Raw genomic sequence first — 14,020 nt, 5'->3', positions numbered from 1 at the left:
GCTTGCCAAGAGCGTGATGCGGCTCGGCAGGAGCGCGACGTCGAGGCGGGTCGGAAGGTCGAGGCCGAGCGGGTGGCGGCCGATCTTGTGGAAGAGGTCAGCCAGCTCCGGGGGACAAGTGCAGGGGCTTCAGGCCGCGGTGTCCCAAGGGCTTGTCCGGGAATGTGAGCAGCAAGCTCGCGCTGATGGTAAGGACTTCATCGTCCTTTTTCCTCTTGCTTGTCCCGGCGCGTACCGCTAGTCCTGATTTTTTCTTGTGGTTTCAGCAGGCCTTGATGGCGACCTTGCCCGGTTGAGAGCCGCCGCTGATGAGGAGCACGTCGAGCTCGCCAACCTGCGGAGCGCCGTTGGTATGGTCTGTGAAGACCTTGGAGTCGTCCAGGAGGAGGGGACGAGCTCGCTGGCGGCTCGTGTCCTCGGGACGTACCGGCGGGCGCGCAAGGTTGCTCGGGACGCGCTCCGCATCAGCGTGAAGCAGGCCTTTGGCGTCTTCAGCTCCCACTACGCCGCTGTGGCGGAACCACCTCGGATTAGCTTGATTAAGCAGGGTTAAGCCGCCTAACATGCGACGTTCCTGCCTAAACCGAGCTAACACGAAGTGCCGTCGGATTTCATCCGATTTAACCACTTGAACAGGATCGAGTTTAGCAAACCCACACGAAGGTGAGTGGTTACAGAGAATACAACAAGTCCACTGAGTTAAACAGGTTTTACCCATTTTAGTTCAACCATAAAATCCAACATCAGAGTTTTACAAAATTCAAAGAAAACGACAGAGAAAACACTAGCGGAAGACTTCGTCGGGGTCGGATGTCTGGGCGAGGCCAACCAGAACATCACTGAGTCCTCTCCTCGCCGTCCGAGGAGGGGTCCCACTCGACCGTCCAGCCTGGCGGGAGCTGGGGCGGCCAAGCACCAACCAGAGAGGGGTCGGACGCGGCAACTTCACCTGAAAACAGAAGCCACAACAAGGCTGAGCTACTAAGCTCAACAAGACTTAACCGAAAGGAGTAAAGACTACTCCTCCTTCTAGACATGCAAGCTGTTTGGCTGAGGGGTTTGTTTGCCAAAAGCACTAGTAACCTTAATTCAAGTTTTAGCTCCGGTTCTAGGTTCATTTACCAATCTAGGTTGTGCAACCTATTCTAAGCAATCATAGAGCCAAACAAGATGTGTAGATATAACAACAACATTGCCATCATCAGATTCCTCATTTACTCAGGGTGACATAGCGATCAAGCAATCTCAAGCTGTGAGAGGCAGACGGATCGATTCGAGTTCTTTAACCATGCATGGTGAACCTAGCCTCACGACATCCGCGCACCCGGAGGTCGCTTCCTGTGTCGGCCTTCCCCATCAATCCCCTAACCCGTGTCGGGCCCATTTCCTTTGGTGCAAGGTTCCACAGACCCGGCCTCTGCCGTCCTGCGACCACGCTTGCCACCACGTGCGACAACCAGCAGGGGAAACTCCGTTCCAAGAACAATGGGGCGACCGCTCACGTCTAGGTTCAATCCGGTACTAGGCTTCCTCATCCCATACTAAGTATGAGGCTAGTACTTTCAAACACTTGATCACGAACACCACCACTGTCGGGCCTTAGCAAGATTTCATAGACAGACGGGGCGACCATCCGACCACCAAAAAGTTACCAAAACCCTGCCCCGTCCATCGTCCTTATAGTTATAACAGGAGAGTAAATCATGCAACTCCTACAACTCGCGAGTGACAGGAGATCACTCGACTTTTACCGTCTCCTAGTTAAGCAATGCAGCTACTCGGTCCAACAGCTAGTGCTCATATCAATGGTTACCTAAGTCATGCATCTAGGGTTTCACACAACTCCTATACGTAAATGCACAAGCATGTTACAGAAGGCATGCGCAAGTCTGGTAAAACACATAGGACTTTCATGCAACCGGGGCTTGCCTTCAAGCAAGGAGGGCGGGAACTGCTCGGCTTCGGGGGCGACTTCGGCTTCGAAGGGCAGGAGCTCGGCTACAGCTTCTTCTTCTAGCGCCGGGTGAAGCTCGTAGAAACCGTCGGCGAGGTGCAGCTCTACACGAATGCAATGCAAGGGTTAGCTTAGACGGTCAGTTCAACAGCAACACTGGCTCGCCTGAGCCCAGAAACTTGCGACAAAGAGCAGGAGGTTATGGTGGTTCGAGAGAGCTGATGATGATTAAAAGGTAAGGGTAGGAAGGAACTAGTGGTCTGATCTTTGAACTAGAGGATGTGAGAACTAGGGGTCCTTAGACGCAAGCGCTGAAGGGTTCCCACGTTTTACACATACACCCTCGAGTTGAAGAAATAGATCATAGCCAAGCCCTCGGGCGAGGCGGATAAGGGTCGGCGGAACAGACAGGGTCGGGCGAGACGGAACTGGGGTCGGGCGGATAGGAGGGGTCGGGCGAGGCGGACTAGGGTCGGCAACTCACTTTCTTCCTGGAAGGAAAGCTTAGGGTCGGGAAGAAGCAGACTTGGGCGGAGGAACTAAAGCTTGAACAACGGCTAAGACCGGGAAGCTACGGCGGCGGCGGCGCTTCTTGCTGATCACAAGAGAGCTTTTACGCAGCACGGAGGAGCAAGCTGCTGGGTGAATTGGAGAAAACTGAGAGAGAACTGAGAGAAGAACTCCTCAAGAACTGGGTGGGTGGCGCTAGGAGCTTGAGCAGGGAGCTAGAGAAAGCTGAAGGCAACAAGGGCGGAGGGAACTCCGGCGACGGGGGCATTCCTTTTATAGCTGCTGTAGCAGAGGAACGGAAACGGCGCGGAGAGAGAGAAGGGGAGCGGCGCGAAGGCCGGGGAGAAGCAATGGAGTGCTCTGCCGTGGCGGCGATTGAGCAAGGAGGGCGGTGCTGCAGGACTCCGAGGGTGACGCCAGCGATCATTGCGCTCTGCCGTCAGGGCGGCGTAGGCGCGGGTAGACCGGTGGTTGGGATTTGGCGGAAAGCGGGCGTCGTCGTGCGGAAGAGGTGATAGAAGCGACCGGTTTAACGGTGCTAGAATCGAGGGCGCACAGGTGAGAAGACAGGCGGACACGGGCGCGGGGGAGAGCGCGGAACAATAGATTGTCGGGCGGCTTCTGACAGAGCGGGGAAAGGAACTGTCGCAGCCGCGGTCGGGGTTGGCGGTGGAGGAATCGTCGTGTAGCGACGACCGGGCGGCGCAACTGTGGCTGAAGGGACGGAAAAGACGGGCGACATCGGGCTCTGGGGCCAGGGTCTGGTGGCGTGATGATGGGCGCGGGAGGCGAGGCTCTGCAGAAAGGGGTGCAGAGGGCTTCCGCTGCCATTGGGGAAAAAGGGCGCGGGAACCCACTCGGTCGCTGGCCAGAGACAAAACTGAGCGGCAGGCGTCGGAGAAGACGAGCCACGCGGCAGGAAGACTCTGAAGCGGCCATGCAACTCGAGTGCGGCTGTCGCGGAGGATCTGGAAAAGATCTCACGGGTCCACCGGTGGATAGATCGGACGAGTGAGGCAGATTAGCAGGATCCGACGGTGAGCCGAACTCGCCGGGGTTGGAAGAGGAACGAAGCGGGAAGGGGTCGGATTCAGGGGTCGGGACCGGCGGAAGACTGAGCACTCATGCACGGTTAAGCAAAACAGATAACTGAGGTCAAGGACTCCGATCAAGATTAACTGGGAAGGTTTAGGGGTCGGTCGTTACAGCCGGCCTCAACTTCCAGCTGATGAGCGAGGGCTACGCCTCCAGCTATACTGAAGCCGAGCTAGACGAGGTCGACGCGTCGGTGGCTGCTCCCGCGCAGGCCTTGGCGTGGCTCTTGGAGGAGGAGGCTGTCCTGCCTGAGTGTCCTTGAGATGCTGTATCGGGCAAAGGTGCCCCCAAAAAATGTAATGAATTAAGTAAACTTAATCTTGTTTTTGCGATGGCTAGAGAAGCCTTTTTGTTTATACAGTTTTCGAAAAAGGTTTTCGATCCTCTTTCTATGTTATGGGTTCGGAAAGATCAAAATGCGAGTCGGACAGGTCGGGAAGCACCAATGAGCAAAGGCACCGTAGCCGTCGGAGGTGTAGGTTTCTCGCAGTCTGATCGGTCTTGCCTGAGCGTCGTTCGCACACTCTTCTCCTCCCGCGCCCAAACGTTTAGGAAGAGGGTCAGTTTGGAAAAAAGTGGTGTTTTGAGAAGACGCCAAGTGTCTTGAGCCAGAGCCCTTGACAGCCCCCCGAGGGATATTCGACCCTAGGCGAGAGCCAGGGTCGGATATCCCTAAGCTTGGAAAAAAACTTTAGCGAAAGCGACCCGAAACAACTTTTTCCACAAACAAATAGTAGAAGTTTATACATAACTTTAGAAATGACAACTAGGGGTAGAAGTGACTTAGCTGTTGAATGTTCCAAGCGTTGGTGAGGATTTGCCCGTCGGGGGTCGCTAGTTTGTACGTGCCTGGTCGCAGTACTTACGCAACGACAAACGAACCTTCCCACGGCGGGGTCAGCTTGTGCCGACCCTTGTTGCTCTGGATGAGGCGGAGCACCAAGTCGCCGACGTTGAGGGCCCGGCCTCGTACCTTACGGCTGTGGTACCGTTGCAAGGCTTGTTGGTACTTGCCCAAGTGTAGCAGGGCCATGTCTCGTGCTTCGTCTAGCTGGTCTTGCGCGTTCGTGAGGGATGTTTGGTTCCCTTGTTCGTCGTACGCCCTGACCCTCGGTGACCCATACTCCAAGTTGGTGGGGAGGATCACCTCGGACCCATAGATCATGAAGAAAGGGGTGAAGCCGGTTGCGTTGCTGGGGGTCATCCTCAGGCTCCATAGGACCGCGGGGAGTTCCGCAACCCATCGGCCGTCGAACTTGTTGAGGCGGTTGAAGATCCGTGGCTTGAGACCCTGGAGTATCATGCCGTTAGCCCGCTCAACTTGTCCGTTCGTACGGGGATGTGCCACGACCGACCAGTCCACACGGATGTGGTGATCGTCGTAGAAATTGAGCAATTTTTTCCCGGTGAACTACGTGCTGTTGTCCGTGATGATGGAGTTGGGGATTCCAAAGCGATGAGTGATGTCGGTAAAGAATTGCACCGCTTACTCGGATTTGATCTGCGCGATCGGTCGAGCCTCGATCCACTTCGTGAATATGTTGACGGCGACGAGTAGGTGGATGAAGCCGTCGGGCGCTTTCTTGAAGGGCCCGACAAGGTCCAGACCCCAAACCGCGAAGGGCCATGTGATGGGGATGGTCTGGAGTGCTTGGGCAGGCAGACGAGTCTGCCGGGTGTAGAATTGGCATCCCTTGATGGTGCGTACCACGCTGGTGGCATCGGCGATCGCCGTTGGCTAGTAGAAGCCTTGTCAGAAAGCATTCCCAATGAGGGTTCTTGGTGCGGCATGGTGACCCAGGCCCCGACGTGGATGTCATGGAGCAGCGACCTTCCTTGCTCGGAAGGGATGCAGCGTTGTAGGATCCCAGTATGACTTCTCTTGTAGAGCTCTCGGTCGATGATGATGAAGGACTCGGCACGACGGGCAATCCTCCGCGCTTCCGTCTTGTCCGTCGGGAGTGACTCGCGGATGAGGTAGTCAAGGTACGAAGCTCTCCAGTCAGGCAGAGGGTCCGGCCTATTTGCCAGTTTTGCGTCAATCTCCATAACCTTGGGGTCGGAGGGGGCAGCCTCTGGATCCGGGATAGGTGGGTCGTTGCCGGCCTCTCCCGGTTCTTCATAGCGGACCGAGGGCTTATGCAAGTTACTAACAAAGACGCCGGCGGGGACTGGCCTCCGGTCGGATGCTGCCTTTTCCAGTTCGTCGGCTGCCTCGTTGAAGTGTCTTGCGACGTGGTTGAGCTCGAGACCGTCGAACTTGTCCTCGAGCTGGCGGATTGCGTGGCAGTACGCCGTCATCTTGGGGTCGTGACAGCTTGACTCCTTCATGACTTGGTCGACGACTAGCTGCGAGTCGCCTCGGATGTCAAGCTATCGGATGCCCAGCTCGATGGCGATGCGGAGCCCATTGACGAGAGCCTCGTATTCGCCTCAACCCAATGCACATCAACTCTTCGCATCCCATACCAGCAATACAATCCACCAGAACATAGGACGTAGGGTATTACTCTCCGGATGTCCGAACTTGTCTAAACCTTGCGCCCTTATGTTACCATTCAAGCTCTTGATCTTGTGATCTCCCCCGCCTACAAATCTATCACCTGGGTAACCTCCTGATAGACTGTCGGTCACTAAATCCGACAATTACCGTGGAATATTTGATGGGGGACTTCTGGGTGCTTAATAGCTCCGTGCAATTTTTTAAGAAAAAACATAGCTTTCCAATAAAAAAGATAGATTTGAAGAAATTCGGACAGAAAGAAAACTCCCCAATATTTATTACTCCCTCCATTTGTATTTATAAGGTGTAAATAAAAATTAAGATTACAATGTTATTTTTATTTATTACTCCCTCCATTTTTATTACTCCATACATTTTTATTTATGTGTACATGCATATCAAGATTTAAACTTTACAATATTTGATAATAATTTAACTATTACTTTTTTATTATTATAATGTACCTCTACAATAGTTATAAGTTTATAAACGTAAATAATATAATATAAGATAAATGAATAGCCAAAGTTTTATTTAAAAGATCGTATATTAATAGATGTAAGCAAATAGCCGAGTCGGGCCGGCAAAAAGCTAGTTTTTTTCGAGCCCAAAATCTCCACCCAACCCAACATTAACTCCATCGGACCAACAAAATCGTGCTGGGCTCGAGCTCGGACCAGCCCGCCCATAATTTTCTAGTGGATTTAATTTATTTTATTATTCGGGTCAGGTCGTCGGGCTGGGTCTATTTTGCTCAGATTCACTGCTTACGAACTTAAATGGAGAGAGTATTGACGACGGCGGTGAAGAGAGCGGTCGTCCTATCGTGATCGGACGGTAACGAATCGGCCACTGCCGTAGCAGTAGCTCCCTAGCAGTGGCTCCTGCCGTCAGCGAGGACCAGGCCGCGGGCGCACTGCACGGGCTTCCTCCCATTCGGACCGAGACCTGATTGGGGGCACCGTCCGGGCGGAGAACGCGAGTACCCCCAAATCCCCCACCCCCGAACCCCTCCCCTCCGCAGTAAACCCGCCGTTCTTCGCCGGAGCTCCCCGGCCCCAGCCCCAGCCCCAGCCCCAGCCCCAAGCCTCAGCCCTCGTCCTCTCCATCTCTTCCGAGGCCGCCGTTCGGGGCCGCCCGCATGCTCGCATCCTAGACACTGGGCCGGCGCGGGGAGGAGATCCGTCCGGGCTCGAATCGGTTTCTTCGCTCGCTGGTGAGTGACCTCGGCTAGCTGGACGGGTTGGTCTGGAGATTACTTTGTTCTAGGGAAACCACCTCTTTGCTGTGAGTGAGAGCAATTGCATCCAAATCATCCACTATCTCTCTGTTCAACCGGGTGCCATTTGCTTGCTGCGTCTGCGTGGCAGTCTAATTCATCCACGCATGGTTTAATTAGGTTCTTCAGTGCGCAAGATCGATCTGCCTTAGGCACGGGTGCTGTTCATTTTCTAAATTGCCATGCCCGCATTAACCCTGGCTCTGTGCATAGGGTTTTTTGCAGACTCTTCTGTCGTCTCTAAATTTCATCTTGACATTCCTATGGAATAATTTGCGGGTGGATAGGTTACTGTTCGAGTTTGTTTATGTTCTTTGATCTAATGGTTTGTGTTAGGCTAGGCCAACCATTGAGATGTGTTCCTGGTGCTGAGATCTGCTTGTTGTATTGGGTCGACAATTGAGAATCCATAGAGTGGAATGTTTAACGAGGAATATGCAGCTTTATCTTGTGTGCATTATGTTACACATAACAGTCTCTTTTTCATTGGAGCATAAAATAAGCAATCACAACTGCACCTTAAAGCTCATTAATCTGAATTCAGGGATTCTTCTTGAATCTGTGCCATACAAACAGTTTGTAACTTGTTCTGAAAGATTGTTCTAGCTATTCTTGCCTATGAGGTAGTATAAGCCTTTATTGCCTAATTTTAATCAAGTTGGTTGGTTTGCTTATGCAGACCAGGATATCTTGCATCATACTGCTATTATTCATGCAATATTTGAGCTTTTTGAGTCCTAGATGTAACTCCTATTATAATTCAGGCCACCTAACTAAAAGGAAATTAAGTAAAGAACTCCTCCTGTATTACATATATAACCTTTCATTTCCTTTTTTTTGCATTGGTATTTGTCCCACAGCTAGTATCGACCAAATATGCGTCTCTCATTTTAGACCATCAGATTAGGGTTGTTGAATGTATATTCTGAGTCCAAAGCATCTCAAAAATCTTTCAGAGCTACTGCTGATTTTGCATAGCAATAAGGGACAGAAATTGAAAGTGCATTATCATCTAAATGAATTGACTATAGTTGGCATCACTCGCGAAAGAATAAATAAGTAATGATGCCTCATTCATCTTTATTTATGTTCAGATTATTTTCTTTTTATTGCTTGCACTCAGCTGTATATTGTTGTTAATTCTGTGCTACAATTTTCTAGCCATATTCATAGTGAATTGGGCATCTCATGTTGTTTACATGATGTGTGCATTTTTGACATGGGAACCATTCTTCTGTTCATAGCATGGAATTCTAACATTTACCAACTGCAGGTACCTAGGTTCTAACAATTTGCACAAAACCTATGGAAAGTTCTAAATCTCCTCAATCATCAAAGAAGAGTCGGGTTGTTGTGCCCTCTGATATTAATGGCCCCCGATTTGAAAATGATGACTTTTCTTCTGAAAGCGCATCAAATCAAATGGTCGTTTTCAACCATGAAGCAGGAGATAAAGAGCAGGACGAACTAGGAGAAAACCGCTCGCAGAAATCAGTCATAACAAGGGGGATATCGCCATCTATTGGGGCATTCACAGTCCAATGTGCTAAATGTTTCAAATGGAGACTTATTCCAACAAAACAGAAGTATGAAGAAATTCGTGAACGCATTATACAGGAACCTTTTGTATGCAAACGAGCTCGTGAGTGGAGACCCAATGTAACATGCAATGACCCAGAAGATATATCTCAGGATGGAAGCAGGCTTTGGGCTATTGACAAACCCAATATTGCACAGCCCCCTCCTGGATGGGAAAGGCAGATCAGGATAAGGGGTGAAGGGGGCACCAAATTTGCTGATGTGTAAGTAATGCTTTTCTCTCAGTACTGAATTGCTCTGATCTTATTCTCTTTTGCAAGGCAATTTAGTTCCAATTTTTATTGGCTCCCATCTTTCCTTTCAAATCATCATCAGTTAGAAAACAACCCAAAACATAGGTGCTTACATTTACTTGTGCTTGCATTTTGGTTGGGACATTATGATTTTTCTAAAATGTTCTCCAAAATATCATGGAGATAGGAAAAGTTCTACATGCATGCCTGCAGTATTGTTGGTACAATTCGTTACATGTGGAACATACAAAGTTATATATTTCTTACTGCATTTTCTGAACTTGATAGTTTGCGCAACCTTCAATTTGTTTTCAGGTACTATACCTCTCCTACTGGAAGGAAGCTAAGGTCTCTGGTTGAAATTGATAGGTACGCCATTCTAGTTGTTTCTTCAATACATCCTCGAATGCCATTCTTTATCCACTGAGCTTTAGATTTTTCCTGAAATTGCATTGTGAAAAGTTGCAACATCTTGAATTCTTGATGCAGAACTTACACAACAAATATTGTTTGTTTTTTTATAGTTTTTATGAGTAGATATCTCAAATGATTAGTATGCGGATGTTAATTATATCAGTTATGCACTGCATCAGTTATTTATTATTTCTGAATTTTTTACATATATCCACCTGTCTGTCTTAAAGTCTCCATGTCTTTGGCAGGTTCCTCCAAGAGAATCCGGAGTATGTTGCACAGGGTGTAACTTTAGCTCAGTTTTCATTCCAGATACCTAGACCTCTGCGGCAGGACTATGTCAAAAAGAAACCGAAGTTGGTAAATCCAAGTGATGAAGCAAGTACAGTCATTTCCAAGTCTTTTCAACCAGAAGAAGGTCCGTAATTGTGTATCGACAAACTAATAATAACTTGCCAATATAGTGCATGACTATTACTCTTAGATAAAGTTTTCCATATGAAATCATGAATGATATGGCCTCAAATATATGGGCAGACTAGCAGAGGTTTGGAAAATATACAATTGTAGCTATCTGGGTTCCGGACTACTTAAGCAGATTGGATCCCTGATTATATATGGGAGTAGTAAATTTATTTAACCTGTTGGAATGGTGTTGTGGTACATAAGAATTCAAAATGAATTTCTTGTGGGGCTATTTCGGTGGTGGGGATTTTTTGGGAAAACTGTTTCCACCCAAAACTATCCAAACAGTCTTGCTAACTACATATGTTGACTATGTTTTCACTGCAAATTGCCCAGTAATATCCTGGGATCTCTATTGTAGATGCTAACAGGCCTACATTCTTCACGTCAAACCATTGCTCATCATGGTTACTTACTGTTAAGTGTTAACTTATGCAGCAAGTTCTCTTCCGCATTTTAATAAAAAGCCTAATTAGCTCTGTCAATTGGTTGCTGTTTGTTGTAGTATGTGCACGGCTAGACTCATTATAATTTTCTGATTCCACATTTGAACTTTTCATTTCAGTGAACCCCATATCCTGGGCAGTTCCTACAGCACATGAGGGGGATGCTAGCGAAGAAGCTTCTCACGCTGATGAGACAATTGGATCAGAAGAGATAGAGCTAACCCGGAAGAGAAAAACAGGAAGTTCTTTGTCAGAAGAGTCAAACCATCTCTCTGATGAACTGAAACCAAAGTTGGAGGATGCTCAGAACGGAGACACATCTACCTGAAAAGTATTAGTGGCTGATGTTGTAATGCCAACTGCCCCCTTTCATGGTTTTACGGGCCCGCTTCCCCTCTATTTGCTTTCCATTGCACTTGGGAGTCGGTTTCTCTGTTTTGTGAGGCCACACTAGCCTTACATGTAGTTAAAAGCACAGAGGCTGGCTGACCTGAAATCCGACACTTTGGGGGCAGCAGCTTAACGAAATGTTTGTATCAGAGTTGAGAGCCGTATGGAACTCCTGCGGATAAGTATGTTTGTTACCATGTACTTAGCTAGGAGAACCAACTTATGTAAGATTAGTGTTTTTCACGATCTTTCTTTGTGTAAGATGAACTGTCGTAGCGACCTAGTTCTGCTGAATGTCAGATTTTAATCTCATGTTCTTTTTGTTAGATGGACCAGCAGCAGTGGTGGTGAAATGTCAATGCCAGTGCTATTGCATTTCTTAAAACGTTTCTGATTCGGCGGTGTGATCCTATCTTTAGCACATAACAATCACGTAGAAACATGACACATTTCCTCCTCTTTCAGTTGCTGTGTTTTGTTGTTTAATGAATTAACATAAACGGAAAGGGACACCTGAGAATAATTCTGTCTAGAAATGTCATGAGCATGGTGACTCAAATTCAGGAAATGTAACAAATTAATGATATCAGATAGACCGAAAGTTGGGAGAAAGTCAACGTATGTTCAATTGAATCCTCTTTAAACATGTTTCGTAGCAGGAATACAGAAGTTCAGAAAAGCCTTGTATGTTTCAGTCTGAACCATCCTCTTTTAACACATGTATGTTGTATCTGACAAAATCAAGGAAATGAAAACAGACTATCTATGGACACCATGGTACAACGACTACAAATATCTCAATTCCCATAGACAGCACATAAAGTCTTCTGATCAGCCACTCAAAGCAACATCAATCCAAAGCAGCTCCACACATTCTGAAGAATCAGTAGCTCACAGTAGCACAGGAAGCTTGATCAGTGACAATGGCAAGAACAGGTGTACAACACGTGTGGCCGCAGTAATGGGTCCCTTCTAGCTTCCTGATTGCTGCTGCTGCTGTTGGTCATCCGGCTTGCTGGAGGGATTGAACGGTGCCTGCTCAGCGCAGTCGCGGTTGTCACCAGAGTGCTCACGGCCAACCCCCATGAGGTCAAGGTAGTACTGGTAGTGCGAGATGATGACGTTCATGGCGTCGATGAATCCCCTGCCACAGATTGATTCGCCGTAGAGTATGTTCATGGTGGCGCCGAACCCAGGCAGGCGCTTGCTGAGCGTGTCATTCTTGGTGGGCTTCCATGTACCCACAAAGGCCTCGTGTGCCGATGGCTGACTCTTCTTGATCGGCGTCATCCATCGCCACATTGCCGCCATGAATGCGAGCGTCGCATTCTGTTCCAAGTACTCGGGGTGGTGCAACAGGTCCGCCTTGATCCCGTCGCCCGCTGCGCCATAGTTGTAGTTCCTGACAGAGTTAAGGTAACCAACCACATCAGACTACCGAAAATCCAGAGCATGGCTGCGAATTTCTACTGCTATCCGGCGAGCCATGGCAAACAAGAGAACTTGAATGGTTAACTGGAAGCTCAATGCGAGCATGAACAGCGGGGACAGCATTACCAGTAGACGGGGATCGCGCCGCGGCCATAGTACTCGGCGCCCTCGACGCAGGGGTACTGAGTATAGGTCTTGTCACAGTAGGTCTGGTCGGGACTCATCTCGTGGTTGTAGCACAGCCCCCACGCCGTCGGCCCGCCGGTCGCCACGCCATACCCACCTGCAATTTCGCCGCCGGTCAATCAACTCCTCCTCGAACCAAATCGAAGCAGAGCAAGCAACCAGAGCAGAGGAGAATCTTTTGCTTACAGGAGGTCTTGGCGCCGACGTGCCCGAGGAAGGCGCAGAGCTCCATCATCTGCATCTGCTTGCCGCCGGTGGTGCAGAACCCCTGCGGCTCGAAGAGCGCGGCGGCGGTGATGAAGGCCTGGTAGTCCCAGAAGCCGACGGCGTGCGCGACGGGGGTGTTGCGCTTGGCGAAGAGGTTCTCGAACTGGTACACCTTGAAGAAGTCGGTGATGGTGTCGTTGCAGCAGTACTTGCTCCCGGAGCACTCCCACCCCTTGTTGCAGATCTTCTCCTGCGACTTCTTTATCTTGGCCTTCCATGTCCCCGCCGTCAGCACCAGCGCAATCGTGCCGCCCACCAGCACCGCCACCGCCGTCACGGCCAGCGACCACAGGATGATCTTGTTCCTCATCTTCCGCTTCATCCTTCTCTACCTCTCTCTCTGATCCCCGCTGCTCGGTCGGAAGCTCGCTAGAGAGTTAGCTGGATCTCAGCCGGGGGCTCGATTCTGGATCTGACGAATGCGCGCGCGATGTAGTTGGAGGGCGCGGTAGCTGGAGATCTCGCGGTGGTTGGAGGGGAGGAGATTAATCGGTGGCAAGGAGTGTGAGGTAAGGGATGGGGGAAAGCGAAGTGGCAACAGCACATGCGCCGACGGGGAAGTGGTGGGTGTCGGTGGCGGGAGGCCGTCAAGGGGGAAGAAGCGCCCAGCCAGGCAGCAACGCAGGATGTGGCTTTTCGGTGTATTGCTCTAAAATGCCCGCCGCTGTTTTTGCAAAAAAAAATGATTTTCTGCTTTACGTTCTTTTCCGTTAATAGTTAACACGGAATAACAGCATAGGAATCGTTCGGCATTACTCGATTGAAGTTTAACGTTCCATTTTATTTGAATTCAAGGTTTTTTTTCGAAAATTCAAGAGTTGTATTTAAGTAAGCTCTCCATCTTCAAATTTAGCTAGTGGTGCGATTAACATGTGATCTGTAATATCCAATCAAAGACCCAACCGAACACTGTCTACCCTGATCGTTAATTATGACAATCAAATCAAGAGCTGTCTAAAGGGGAGCTGGCACAATTGTAGAATACTATAAAAATATTTTCTCTTATACTACTAAAATTTCAAAAAAAAATTATTTACAATTAAGAAAGGAGGAAACACATTATCATACCTCTGTCTTGCCTTCTTCCTCCATTACACGGTAAGACGGTTGGCACTAGAATAAAAACACGTGATGCGTAACAATCTGGCACCAAACTATCCCTCCTGTGATATCTTCCTACATGATCCTGGAAAATATGGTTGAAATGTAGTTGATGATTTATGGTATGATTTATGGTATGTGATGCAT

General features: G+C 49.2%; 3 protein-coding genes across 3 annotated transcripts; 1 reads left to right on the top strand and 2 right to left on the bottom strand.

The window, feature by feature from the left end:
- Positions 1 to 4,421: 4,421 nt before the first annotated feature.
- LOC101777535 lies at positions 4,422 to 4,862 on the bottom strand. The gene has a single exon (XM_004959523.1). It carries the CDS (start codon positions 4,860 to 4,862, stop codon positions 4,422 to 4,424), a length of 441 nt encoding a protein of 146 aa, XP_004959580.1.
- Positions 4,863 to 7,040: 2,178 nt separating this feature from the next.
- LOC101782218 (methyl-CpG-binding domain-containing protein 2) lies at positions 7,041 to 11,214 on the top strand. Its single transcript, XM_004957180.3, has 5 exons — positions 7,041 to 7,278; positions 8,615 to 9,143; positions 9,489 to 9,542; positions 9,836 to 10,005; positions 10,618 to 11,214. The coding sequence occupies exons 2-5, from the start codon at positions 8,647 to 8,649 to the stop codon at positions 10,824 to 10,826; spliced, it is 930 nt and encodes a 309-aa protein (XP_004957237.1). The 5' UTR covers positions 7,041 to 7,278; positions 8,615 to 8,646; the 3' UTR covers positions 10,827 to 11,214.
- Positions 11,215 to 11,490: 276 nt separating this feature from the next.
- LOC101781816 (chitinase-like protein 1) lies at positions 11,491 to 13,386 on the bottom strand. Its single transcript, XM_004957179.3, has 3 exons — positions 12,692 to 13,386; positions 12,446 to 12,602; positions 11,491 to 12,290 (listed from the first exon to the last, which is right to left on the bottom strand). Exons 1-3 carry the CDS (start codon positions 13,092 to 13,094, stop codon positions 11,861 to 11,863), a joined length of 990 nt encoding a protein of 329 aa, XP_004957236.1. The 5' UTR covers positions 13,095 to 13,386; the 3' UTR covers positions 11,491 to 11,860.
- Between the last annotated feature and the right edge of the window lie 634 nt (positions 13,387 to 14,020).

This window comes from Setaria italica, chromosome II, assembly GCF_000263155.2.
Source record: "Setaria italica strain Yugu1 chromosome II, Setaria_italica_v2.0, whole genome shotgun sequence".
NCBI classification, from domain to species: Eukaryota; Viridiplantae; Streptophyta; class Magnoliopsida; order Poales; family Poaceae; genus Setaria; species Setaria italica.
This window is presented reverse-complemented; position numbering and strand designations above follow the sequence as displayed.